Below are 12305 nucleotides of genomic sequence, written 5' to 3' on the forward strand. Positions count from 1 at the left end.
TGGATTTAGGATGAGATGGAGATCAGTCACGATTATAGAATGGCGGCGTAGACTCAACGGGTTGACTTGTCAACTCTCGCTCCTAATTCCTATGTTCTCATGCCTATGCCTATAAAAGTATCTGGTGCTTTCTGCTCCATTTTTCTACAAATTCTCTAATACTGTCTCAGGGATTTGCAAAGAAATTCTGCAGGAATTTCAGATGGCATCTATTGCCCACCCCTAATTGGCTTGCTAGGCCATTTCAGAGGGAATGGAAGTGTCAAAAACATTGTTGTGGGTCTGGAGTCACAATGAGGCCAGACCATGTACTGGTGGCAGATTTCCCTTCCTGAAGGGATATGAATGAATCAGATGAGTCTTTATGACAATCAGCAATGGTTTCATGGTCACCATTAGACTTTTCGTTCTAGATTTTTCTTTTTGAGTAATTCAAATTTCACCATCTGCAGTGGTGGGATCATCTGCCCTGGGTCGCTCGCACAATGACATCACCTCCCCAGAGATACCAGAAGACTGTACATTACCAAACCATAGCTGCCTTTTCCCCCATAATAGACAGTTCACATTAAACGTCCCACCAGTTGGAAACAGCACAAAGTGAATGGAACCATTTTATGAATGTGGACGGTTCTTCCTGGTCACTGCTCTCTGCACCAAGTGGCCCAAAACATCAAGTATTTGGGGGTTAAAAGTGTGGGGAATATTCATCCAACTACGATATTCCCCACGTTGGCCAATTAATAGCCAGTGGCTGCAATCTTGAAACTGGAGGACTTATAGGAGGGTCTCTACCACTGGACAAGCATCAGGCTGCCTCTTCAGCATTGGGAGAGAGAGGGTGCCTCTATAGCGCTAGGTCACCACTGTGAACACAGCGAGGTCTGCAGCTGAAGCCAGGCAGGCGGGCACGATTTCAAAACTTGTCTAGGGTGCCAGGCCTCCGACTCTGCCCTTGGGAGACCACCTGCAGGCAGTTTATGTGTCCTCCAACACCTGAGAGGCTGCCTACAAAAATTTCAGTAGACATTCTACGATGAACCCTAACAGGCCAACAAGCTAACTTGGTCACCCACCACTGGCTGTCCCACACCCCACCTTCAGGGAAATGATTGGAGGCAAGGATGGTGCTGGGGAAACTGGTACGCTGACTAACAGCGCAAGGTTTTGTGCCTGTCTGCTTGTGCTGGCCCCCAGCTGGGTCTAACAATTCAGCCCTTTGTCAAGATACAAAATTAACGACAATTTGAACAGGATAAGTATATGTGGCATGGCAGCACAGCAGTTAGCATTGTTGCCTCACAGTGTCAGGGACCCGGGTTTGATTCCTGGTTTGGGTCACCGTCTGCGTGGAGTTTGCACATTCTCCCTGTGTCTGCATGGGTTTCCTCCAGGTGCTCCGGTTTCCTCCCACAGTCCAAAGATGTGTGGGTTAGATGGATTGATCATGCTAAATTGCCCCTTAGTGTCAGGGAGACTGGCTGGGGTAAGTAAAGTTTATTTATTAGTGTCACAAGTAGGCTTACATTCACAATGCAATGAAGTTACTGTGAAAATCCCCTACTTGCCACACTCTGGCGCCAGTTCGGGTACACTGAGGGAGAAATTACCCTCAACAATTCGTCTCACCTGCACATTTTTCGATTGTGGGAGGCAACCAGAGCACTTGGAGGAAACCCACGCAGACACAAGGAGAACGTGCAAACTCCACACAGTGACCCAAGCTGGGAACCGAACCCAGGTCTCTGGCGCTGTGAAGCAGCAGTGCTAACCACTGCGCCACCATGCCGCTGCTCGTAAATGCATGAGGTTATAGGAGTGAGGTCTGGGTGGTGATTGTGGTCGGAGCAGGCTCGATGGGCTGAATGGCCTCCTTCTGCACTGCAGGATTCGATATATTGGATTTATTGCGTACAAATATTTAGTGCACCATTTTAAAATATATTCATTCTTGTAAATGCGGACAAAATGTACTTTGTACAGGCTTTCTGTAGTTTTTTTTAATGGGGTGGGGGGAGATTGAACTTGGATTAAACAGCTTAGCACAGGCTCTCCTGCTTAATGAAGGGATGCAGCTCCAAGGATCCAATACCTTTACCAGATTACAGTATTTCACTTGATCTTCAGATTCCCTTCAGTGATTCTGTTCAACAGCTTCCAACAAGATGTGAACCTCAGGCCTGTAAGCACAGGAGGTCAGGAGGGCAGACTCCACTCTTATCCCTGCAGTGCTAAACCCAGACAGGGGATAAGAAATAGAAATTAAAACAATATGTGCGATATAAATCTTTAATCAACCTTGTTGTATCAACCTCGTCCTGACATTCCACTCGGTCTTCGGAGATTAGTCAACAGTACTTTGAAAATGGATTAGTTTCCACTAAAAGTGATGCCGTTTGGGAACTGAGAGCAGGTTAAGGTCTCAGAGGAGAAAAAAATTTATAGTTAGCAAAAGATTATAGACACGAAAATACTGGGAGCTCGCTCTTTCTTCTTTATGGTTTTTGGCCGGGCTGGTGTTGACTTTGTGTATTTCAATCTCAGTTAATGTGTCCCATCAGAAAACAAACAGCAGCTACCCAGCAGCAATGTAAAAGGCAGGCCGACAGCCACAGTGGCACATGTCTAAGTCGAGAACCATTCCTTCCACATATATCGCTCTGCCGCTTCGTGAGTGTGTTGGGAGGTGAGCAGGCCAAACCTACCTCCCCCCCCGCCCCACACACCCCCAAACGTTCCTGCTGACTGAGACATGTTACTCAGGTAACTTGCTGCACTGCGCCCAACTGATTACTGGCACGCAACCCGAAGTAACAGCTGACCGAAAGCCTAATAACCTTTTTGATAGCCAACTTGGTGACTTTTCACCAAACTATAATACCCGATTGCAAACTTACGAGGAGGAGATTGCAGGATTTTCTACACGTGCCGATCGATTTAAAAATGACTTGCATTAATGCAGAGGTTTTTTAAGCATGGGTTTAGATTTCACGGTGGTCAGCACTGCTGCCTCTCCGCGCCAAAAGACCCAGGATCGATTCCCAGCTTGGGTTACCATTTGTGTGGATTCTGGACATTCCCTCCGTGACTCCGTGAGTTTCCTCCGGGTGCTCCCATTTCCTCCCACTGTCCGAAAGGCGTGCTGCTTGGGTGCATTGGCCATGCTAAATTCTCCCTCACTGTACCCAAACAAACACCAGGATGTGGCTACTAGGGGATTTTCACAGTAATTTCACTGCAGTGTTGATGCAAGCTTACTTGTGACACTAATAAATAAACTTAAACGATTTTGCGTTCCCGTTTTTCTTGGATGGGCTTGGTGACCACGATGGAAACTCTTCCGAGATTCCCTAATCATGTTTCATATTGACGCAAATGTATGACGCAGTTGTTCCCAGCAGATAGGGAAGCGTCAGTATGAAGCAAGGTATCGCCATACACGAGGCACATTTTGGTGAAGGCCGAGATGTCAGAGGAGGGTACCCAAGATGGGAGAAATGACAAAAGGGGAATAATTGGGAATGAACAAATCAGAAGCAGCTCAGAGAGAAAAACAGGGAGATAAAGTAATGGGTTCGAAGTGGAAATAAAACGAAGACATTCTCTCTGGCCCCAGCGACGTTCAGCATTCCTAATGTGTGAAAATAATCCAGTGTCTGATGAGAGGAAGTCATTGTTTAATATACTCAGATGTACATATTGAAACATTTTCAGCCCCTTGCTGTTCTGTACCCCAGTGAATCTGTAATGTCTGCATCCATGTTATGATTTCGATATCACACGAATATCCAAAGTTTTCATTCATTGGGGAATGAATCGTAGAATCTACAGTGCAGAAGGGAGGCATTTGACCCATCGAGTCTGCATCAACAACAATCCCACCCAGGTCCCACCCCACATATTTACCCTCCTAATCCCCCTGACACTAAGGGGCAATTTAACACGGCCAATCAATCAATCTAACCGCACATCTTTCAGGCTGCGGGGGGAAAGCAGAGCACCTGGAGGAAACCCACGCAGATATAGGGAGAACGTGCAAACTCTGCAGATGCAGTGACCCGAGGCTGGAATTGAATCCGGATCCCTGACGCTGTGAGGCACTAGTGCTAACCACTGTGCCACCCATGCAGTGCACCAATGTTGGGTAGTTGTGAGAGACCAACTTGTGGTCGTAGCCTGATGAAACCTCAATTTCATCAAAAATCATATGATTACAATTTCAAAAAAAAAAAATCGGTCTGTTACCTATTTTGCAGTTTGCCAACATTATAAAACATACCTGCCATTTGAATGGCAGTCATTAGGGTTGCCTACAGTGATCACATGCATCCCTGAAGATTTCATCACATTACTAGTCCCCACTGTCCAGCCATTAGTTGGGCAACATATCCATCTACATGCATACTACACACGCCAATTGGAAAGCAAAGAGACTCATTACCCAACTGGATGATGCTTAACCATCAGTCAAACACTCCTCTCTCCCTCTCTTCCCTTGCTCATGTTTTCAATATACTTTCTGGTTGAGAGAAGTGTTCAAAGGAAACAAGCACATATATTTCTTCAACGTGCCAACGACTTTTCTCCAGGGTTGCACACAAGCCAGAGATTAACCTTCAATTCCTGGGGACTACTCACCAATCCTGGAGGGCTGGCAACCTTAGCAGTCAGCGGGACTCACGGGCAAGAGCATTATTTAACAGAAAACAAGACAAGGTTGGCTACGTAACTCCGCACTGGCAGCTCTGTTTTTCCAAGCAGTCACGAGGCAGTCCGAGTTAGTTTAGTGCCATTATAGGTTTCCAATTACAATACAATAAGATTCAGCTGAGATGATGGACATGCAACTGCACTGTAACCAATTAGAAAAGTGCAGACATCCTGGAGTGACTTAATTGCCCACTGACTTTCCCAGCTCTCCCTGCCAGAAGTGGGAAAAGATTTTTTTCTGGCCATCTCCCTGGCTTTTAAAAAGATGCACAGGTAATATAGCGAGCAGTTCAAGGCCACAAAAGGCCATACTATCTGCAGGAATGAGAGTCCAGTTTCAATTAGAGGCCTAGAGGTTTACAGCATGGAAACATGCCCTAAGGCCCAACTTGCCCATGCCACCCTTCTTTTTTAAAGCTAGTCCCAATTGCCCGCATTTGGCCTCTATACCCATGTAACTAAGTGGTTTTAGAAGACAAAATTATACCTGCCTTACTACTACCTCAGGCAGCTTGTTCCAGACACTCACCACTCTCCGTCTGAAATAATTGCCCCTCTGGACCCTTTTGTATCTCTCTCCTCTCACCTTAAATCTATGCCCTCTAGTTTTAGAATCCCCTACCTTTTGGGAAAAGATGTTGACTATCTACCTTATCTATGCCCCTCACTGTTTTGTAGACCTCTGTAAGATCACCCCTAAGTCTCCTATGCTCCGGGGGAACAAGTCCCAGTCTATCCAGCCTCTCATTATAACTCAAACCATCAAGTCCCAGTAGCATCCTAGTAAACCTTTTCTGCACTCTTTCCAGTTTAATAATATCCTTTCTATAATCGGGTGACCAGAACTGTACACAGTTATTGTACACTTTCTAATCCAGAGATTGATCAAGATTGTTGGACATAAAGTTGCCCCCAATTAAACGGGACTTACATTATCAAATAGATTCCCTAATTTGCTGTGGTGAGTTTAATTGGCAAATGAATGTGCAAACACAGCAAGCTCTTGAAAGGTACAGGAAAGATGAAAGGCGGGTGGCCATTGGGTCAAGGCTAATGGCAAACTAGTGCAAGTTGCCCAGCAACATATCCAAATCATAACTCATGATGTTTCACTTCTTCTTCTTCACAATTTCTTACCCGTTTTCCGATTTAATAATGAAATCATTAAATTTGCTATTGCTTTGCAAGCAAAATCAGGATCATTATTTTTCTTTCTTTGGCCGAAATGGATGTGGAACACAACTGATAGGAGTTGAATTCGGCTGACTGCAAAGTTAGATTGACGTCCTATAGCATTCATTCCAAATGGGTGGCACAGTGGTTAGCACTGCGGCCTCACAGTGCCAGGGACACAGGTTCAACTCCCAGTTGGGTGACTGCGTGGAGTTTGCATGTTTTCTCCATGTCTGTGTGGGTTTCCTCTCTCAGTCCAAAGATGTACAGGTTAGGTGGATTAGCCATTCTGAATTAGAGTCTAGCAGGATAGTTATATGTGGGGTTATGAGGATAATGTATGAGTGGGATTATTGTCGGTGCAGGCTCGCAGGGTTGAAAGGCCTCCTTCTGCACTGTCGAGATTCTATAATTATCTTTCATTTGGAAAGTTTCAGCTGTAGTCATTCACTTATTTTTTGTTAAGTTAATTGAGTTAACGTGGGCTTAGGAATCTTAACCTGTGCATTGGAAGGAATGAGTTTGACTGATCAAACAGCTCTTTTTGTGTTCTAAACTCATGCTGCTGGTTGTGGGATGAAAAGGCAGCGGGATAGAGACAGGCTGAAGTTAGGCCTGTAAGAGAGCTTCCAATTTGTTACTTGCCCTTTTATAACCTGCATTTTTTTTTAAGCATTCAGAAACACATGCCTTCGAGGCCCAACATCCCTTTCTGATTACTTGTACAACCAAAATGATTCAGATCACAACAAAAGACATTCACCTAAGGCACTGGCCTCAGTAAGTAGAATATCTTGTTACCCTGTACCAATGTTGAAGATTAATAAAGCAGCAGGCTTTACTGAAACTGAAACAGCAACAGCATGAGCTAATACCGTAACGTACAATTTGCTTGTTTCCCCAACTTCCAGAATGGCGGCACCATCTACGTGTCCCTGGTCTAATTGTTTCCTTCATGAGTAAAGTTAGTGGCTTCTGTACTTTAAGAAGTTTTCGACGGCCAGGATTTTCCACATGATGGGGTTTCTTACCCAGTCAGCTGAAGAATTTGGGTCGGACAAACACGTCCCCCATTGATCACAGCAATCCTGCAGCCATTTAACATTGCCTTACCTCACTTCCACCCCTGCCCATGAGCCTGTCCCATCAGTTGTGACTGGGTGGGGAATGGCCTTAAAGTGGCCAACAATTGACCAGTCAAGTGCCTCAGTTGAAGCAAGGGTGAACAGGCCACTCTAGGCCTACCTGACTTCCACCTCTCACTCAGGTGGAGGCCCCATCTCGAGAGAGATGCCAGCTAATTCGGAGGTGCAGTGGTGAGGGCAACTGTGCTAGTATGGCTAGATGCAAATGGTGTTCTTGATGGAAGTTCCAGAAGGGAGGGGGGAACATCTACTGCATAACAGAACTTGCTGTGGGGATGCCCAACGTGTCCTCTTCCGACAGTAAGGAAACTTCAGTTGCAAGCAATAAAAGAACTAACTTCTCAAAGCAAATGAAAAAAAAGGGTTAATAAAGAAGCTTCACTACACCAACATTCAGACCATGCTGAGGGCCACACAAGCTCCCCACAATCCCCATCTGCTTTTTATTTATACTGAGTCAGCTGACCCTCACAGCATGTTACCATTGGTTACATTATAACAACGATAACATTGGAATCTGCTATAATGTAACCAATGTGGAACGGGGGGTCTCGAGGGAGAACCTCCCCTTAACACCCCAGGTCTAAATAGATCAGGCTTCCACCCCTGCCCATGAGCCTGTCCCACCAGTTGTGACTGGGTGGGGAATGGCCTTAAAGTGGCCAACAATTGACCAGTCAAGTGCCTCAATTGAAGCAAGGGTGAACAGGCCACTCTAGGCCAACCGACATAAGATTTCAGATAGGTCAGGAGTGGGCGTGAGGGTGGTGGGACAAGCGCGAGGGTGGTGGGGCAACCACCTGGTGGAATTTTGACATCATAACCCCCAGGATGGAACTGCAGGAGACGAGTCTCTTAAGCCTGTTCTGTCAGATCATACCTCAGTGTGCTCATTATTGTTCCAAAGTCCTCAATACTCTCACTTAACAACAATCTATCTCAGTCTCCAAAGTTCCAAGTGGCCCAGTTGGTGAGAGTTAGTATCCACTCTTTGAAAAAGCATTCCCTTGATTTGCCTCTTGAATGCCAATTTGAAAATCATGCTCCTCATTTTTGATTCCCAACAGAAGGGGACAATTTCTCTCTGCTTCCTTCTTGGCTCCTATTCTGCCCAAGATCGCAAGAAACTATAAAGGATTATTAATGTAGCCAGTTCATCAGGCATCCACTGACTGTCTACACTTCCCACTGCTTCAGCAAAGCAGCCAGCAGAATCAAGGACTCCACGCAGCCTGGAAATTCTCTTCTTCCATAGGGAAAAAGATACAGAAGTCTGAGGTCAAGTACGAACTGGCTCAAGAACAGCTTCTTCTCTGCTGCCATCAGACTTTTGAATGACCTACCTTGCATTAAGTTGACCTTTCCATCCTCGCTATGACTAATACTATATTCTGAACTCTCTCCTTTCCTTCTCTATGAATGGAATACTTTGTCTGTATAGCATGCAACAATACTTTTCACTGTATACTAATACATGTGACACTAATAAATCAAATCAATCATTTATCGTTTTAAATATCTCTACTGGATTGCTGCCAAATCTTTGAGGCGAAGGCAGATTATGGAGGTTGGCAGGGTGAATGTGGGTTTACAGGGATAGGGTCTGAGTGGGATGATCTGTCAGAGAGTCGGTGCATACTTGACGGGTTGAATGGCCTGCTCCTGCACTGGAGAGATTCTTCTATGAAAACTGCAATTCAGTTAATGCAAACAGCTCCTGTAATTTAACTAAGTTCTGGTATTGTTCCATTGATTCTGTGTTGCATTCCCAGGTCCTTTCTCAGCAGAGGTATCCTGACCTCTATTCAGTATTGTAAATGAGATCCTGATCAAAGATTTCAAACCACTTATGTTTGGCGAACATACTCAACATTTACCCACACACTGGACACAACCAGGCATTCTACAAAACAGTCCCAAGCAACCACACAGCTACCAACAAACGAAAGATCTCATCTCCTCGACTAAAGCTGCCATTGTTCTTTAATCCAGACTGCAGCATTTTTTGGTCCAGAACAGATTCCGGTGAATCAATATTGATTCTGCTAACTCCGTCTGTCACAATCCAACAGCAGATTTGTAGACTTTTTAAAAAACGAAACTGAGTTATTTGTCGCTGGAAAAGCGAACTGGATTTACCAAGGTAAACACCGCAAACCAACTTGCACACAAGTCTCCTGGAATCGGAGTCAGATAAACACCAGGCACATTCTGCAAATCACCTCAATTTCAGCAATATGAAAGAACCAGCTGTTCACTGCTCTGAGAACGCATCTCATTACCCAGAAACAGAGCGTGTCGATGCAACATTTTCCAAACTTCAACAACATCTACTGAATTATAACCCTCTTTTCCTTCAGAGATTTCCCCCATCTTTGTTGAGATGGGGGCAGCATCTTTCAGACATGCATCAAATCTTCCCTACATTCTACTGCAATTCTCGGATTCAACACGTGTCCAAGAAAATGTTCCTTCAGTGCCAAAAGCTGAGGAGAAAACCAAGCTTGTTTGTTACAGGAAAAGTTATCTCTGTTGCCGGAGCTCTGGCTTTAAGTGTGGCTATGCCGTCTTAATTTTTTTTCTTATTCATTCGTGGGAGATGGGCTTCATTAGCTGGCCAGCATTTATTGCCCATCCCTAGCTGTCCTTGGCTAGACCATTTCAGAGGGTAGTTGAGAGACAACCATATTGCTGCGGCTCTGGAGACACAGGTAGGCCAGACCAGGCAAGGACAGCACATTTCCTCCTCTAAAAGGACATTAGCCAACCAGATCGGTTTTTCCTGACAATTGTTCCATGGTTTCATCAGTAGCTTCTTAATTCCAAATTTTTTTTTATTGAATTTGAATTCCACCATTTGCTGTGGCGGGATTCGAACCCAGGTCCCCAGAGCATCAACTGAGTTTCTGAATTATTAGTCAAGCGATACTACTACTAGGCAATTGTTTCCCTTACTAAATTCCAAGTTACAACTCAAGTAGGCCAGGGTTGCTGTATGCTGCAAAAAATAATTGTGATTCCAACAATTGGCTTTTCCTGGTTTATGTCCCCAAATAGCTGATTCAGAGGTTAAGTTTTGGGCACATCTCTTTAGTCAACATATTCTGTGAAATATCAAGGTCTAGTTGGCTATGAACATATGTCATAGTGACTGTTGATTGCATAGTGTTCTTTTATATCTGCCTAATAGAGGTGGACTGTATAAACTTGATACAGTGGGCAACCTACATCAAATGGGGCTCAATGGGCATTTTCTGTACTTGTCTTGCCCTCCAAATATCTCGTCTTCATCATTCTCTGCTGGGGGAAAAGTGCAGAGATGATGGTTCCAGGTCACTGATGTATCTACTCCTTTCCCCACTTTCGTCTCCTCAGTCAGTACATCCACTTGATGCTTTCCCACCATCTGAATTGACTGAGACTGCTAACACCGGATGTTGAAAATTATTAACGCACGCCGTTGCCTCACCATGGCAGGTTGGATGAACACAGCGTGCCACGAGACACCCAAATATCCTCTACAAAGTGCTTTTCATGATGTGCAACTGTAATGCCACAAACACACAAATGAGAAAAGGGAAAAGATCAAAGGAGACGTGAAGGGCAAAGAGTGTTAGGCATTTGCAATATGCTGCCAGGGGTAGTGGGGCAGACGGATACAATCGGGGGTGGGGCGGGGGCAGAGTTGTTTAAGGAGCTTTTAGATTAGTGCATGAATGTGCCAGGAATAGAGGGTTGTGGACCAAGGGCAGGCAGAAAGGATTAGTTTAATTTGACGTCTTGTTTGGCACAACATCATGGGTCAAAGAGTCTGTTCCTGTGCTGGACTGTTCTATGTTCTTAGCGATGTGGCATTTTTATTTCTTCTTACCTTTGAGCCTATGAGCGTGTAGAGCCATTGTATCGTTTCATTGTGGTCAATTACGCCATTCATCCCATCCACATACAGCATAATTTGGCCAAGAGCTGCAGGAACAAAAAAAAATTACACTTGTTAAAGATCCAGGGATAACCATCATGGAGCATGGAATACATCAGCAACTATTGTCAGATATTTAAGCAACGTTATTCAATCTAGTCCCAGGTAGACAATGATTCGAAGGTTCATTCAGTGTTGTCAATCTTCAGTCAATAAAAAACCACAAGTAAACTGCTAATTACGAATAATTAGATTTCCAGTTCAACACACTGGGTGGGATTTTCTTCCCGCGCGTTTCCCAAGATCAGGAATTCTTGCCCCAGTTCAACGGACCTTTGAGCGGTCCACCACATTTTCTGTCTTGCTATGACTCCCACGCTGGTTGAGACAGGAGAATCCCCTGACGGGAATGCGTCAACGAAGTCGGGAATTATTTCGGGAATGTGTGAACGCGGTCAGGAACTGAGTCGGGAACAAGTCAACGAAGTCGGGATTTATGTCGGGAATGCCTCAATGGGGTCAGGAATTAATCAATCAAGTCGGCAACTACATTGGAAATGGCGCAATGACATCGGGAAAGAAGTCAGGGATCAGTCAATGAAGTCGGGAACTAGGTCGGAAATGATGCAGCGAGGTCAGTAACTAACTTGGGATTGAGTGAATGAGGTCGGGAATTAAGTCATGAATGAGCCAATGAAGTTGGGAATTATATCGGGAATGAGTCAATGAAATCAGGAATCCCAGATCTTAGATTTACATTACATATTGGGATTGTTCCCAGTGAAGGGTAATTGCCCAGAGGAAGTTTGCACTTCTGGCCAACTGCTGTGTAAACCCTTAGCTGGGAACTTTTCAGGGGGATTCTCCAGCACATTTTTTTGAATACACTCCCAAATCCAATGCTGGGGAGGTCAGAAGTTACGACCCTATATTTCCTTGATTGGAGTTGCTATAGATAAACGCACACCAGGTAAGGGGGAATTTGGTGACTCTCCTCAAAAACCTGACAATTGACCTCGTTGGTGTAGGAACCAGACACTCAGAAATAAACGCCTTCAAATTAATTTTTTTGACACAAACTGCACAAGATTTGAAAAATGGAATTTGACTCCAAATTCATGCGAAAACATTCACAAGGAAGAGGCTTGATCTTTAAAAAGAAATGCAGATACTATCCAGGATAGGAGTGAGGCCAAGAGAGAGAAGGATACAAATAGACGGCTCATCAAATTATTTGTAATTATCTCTTCATAAAGGAATACTTAAAATGCAGGAACAGCCTCTTGGCTAAATCCAATCTTGACAGGTCAACTAGCTTCTGCCAAATTTGCTGGTAGCTGGTGCCAATCTCTAGCCAT

General features: G+C 44.7%; 1 protein-coding gene across 12 annotated transcripts in view; it reads right to left on the minus strand.

Annotated features, from left to right (window-relative positions):
* The window catches only part of fhod3b (formin homology 2 domain containing 3b), a 560180-nt gene that overhangs the window by 216204 nt on the left and 331671 nt on the right, over positions 1-12305 (minus strand). For all 12 annotated transcript variants that reach the window (XM_080202871.1, XM_080202833.1, XM_080202860.1 and 9 more), the window contains exon 6: positions 10900-10994. In XM_080202871.1, the coding sequence (XP_080058997.1) occupies positions 10900-10994 (95 nt within the window). The remainder of the gene's footprint in view (positions 1-10899; positions 10995-12305) is intronic.

The sequence above is a fragment of the Carcharhinus amblyrhynchos genome, chromosome 2 (genome assembly GCF_965287045.1).
Source record: "Carcharhinus amblyrhynchos chromosome 2, sCarAmb.v2.hapA, whole genome shotgun sequence".
Classification (NCBI taxonomy): Eukaryota; Metazoa; Chordata; class Chondrichthyes; order Carcharhiniformes; family Carcharhinidae; genus Carcharhinus; species Carcharhinus amblyrhynchos.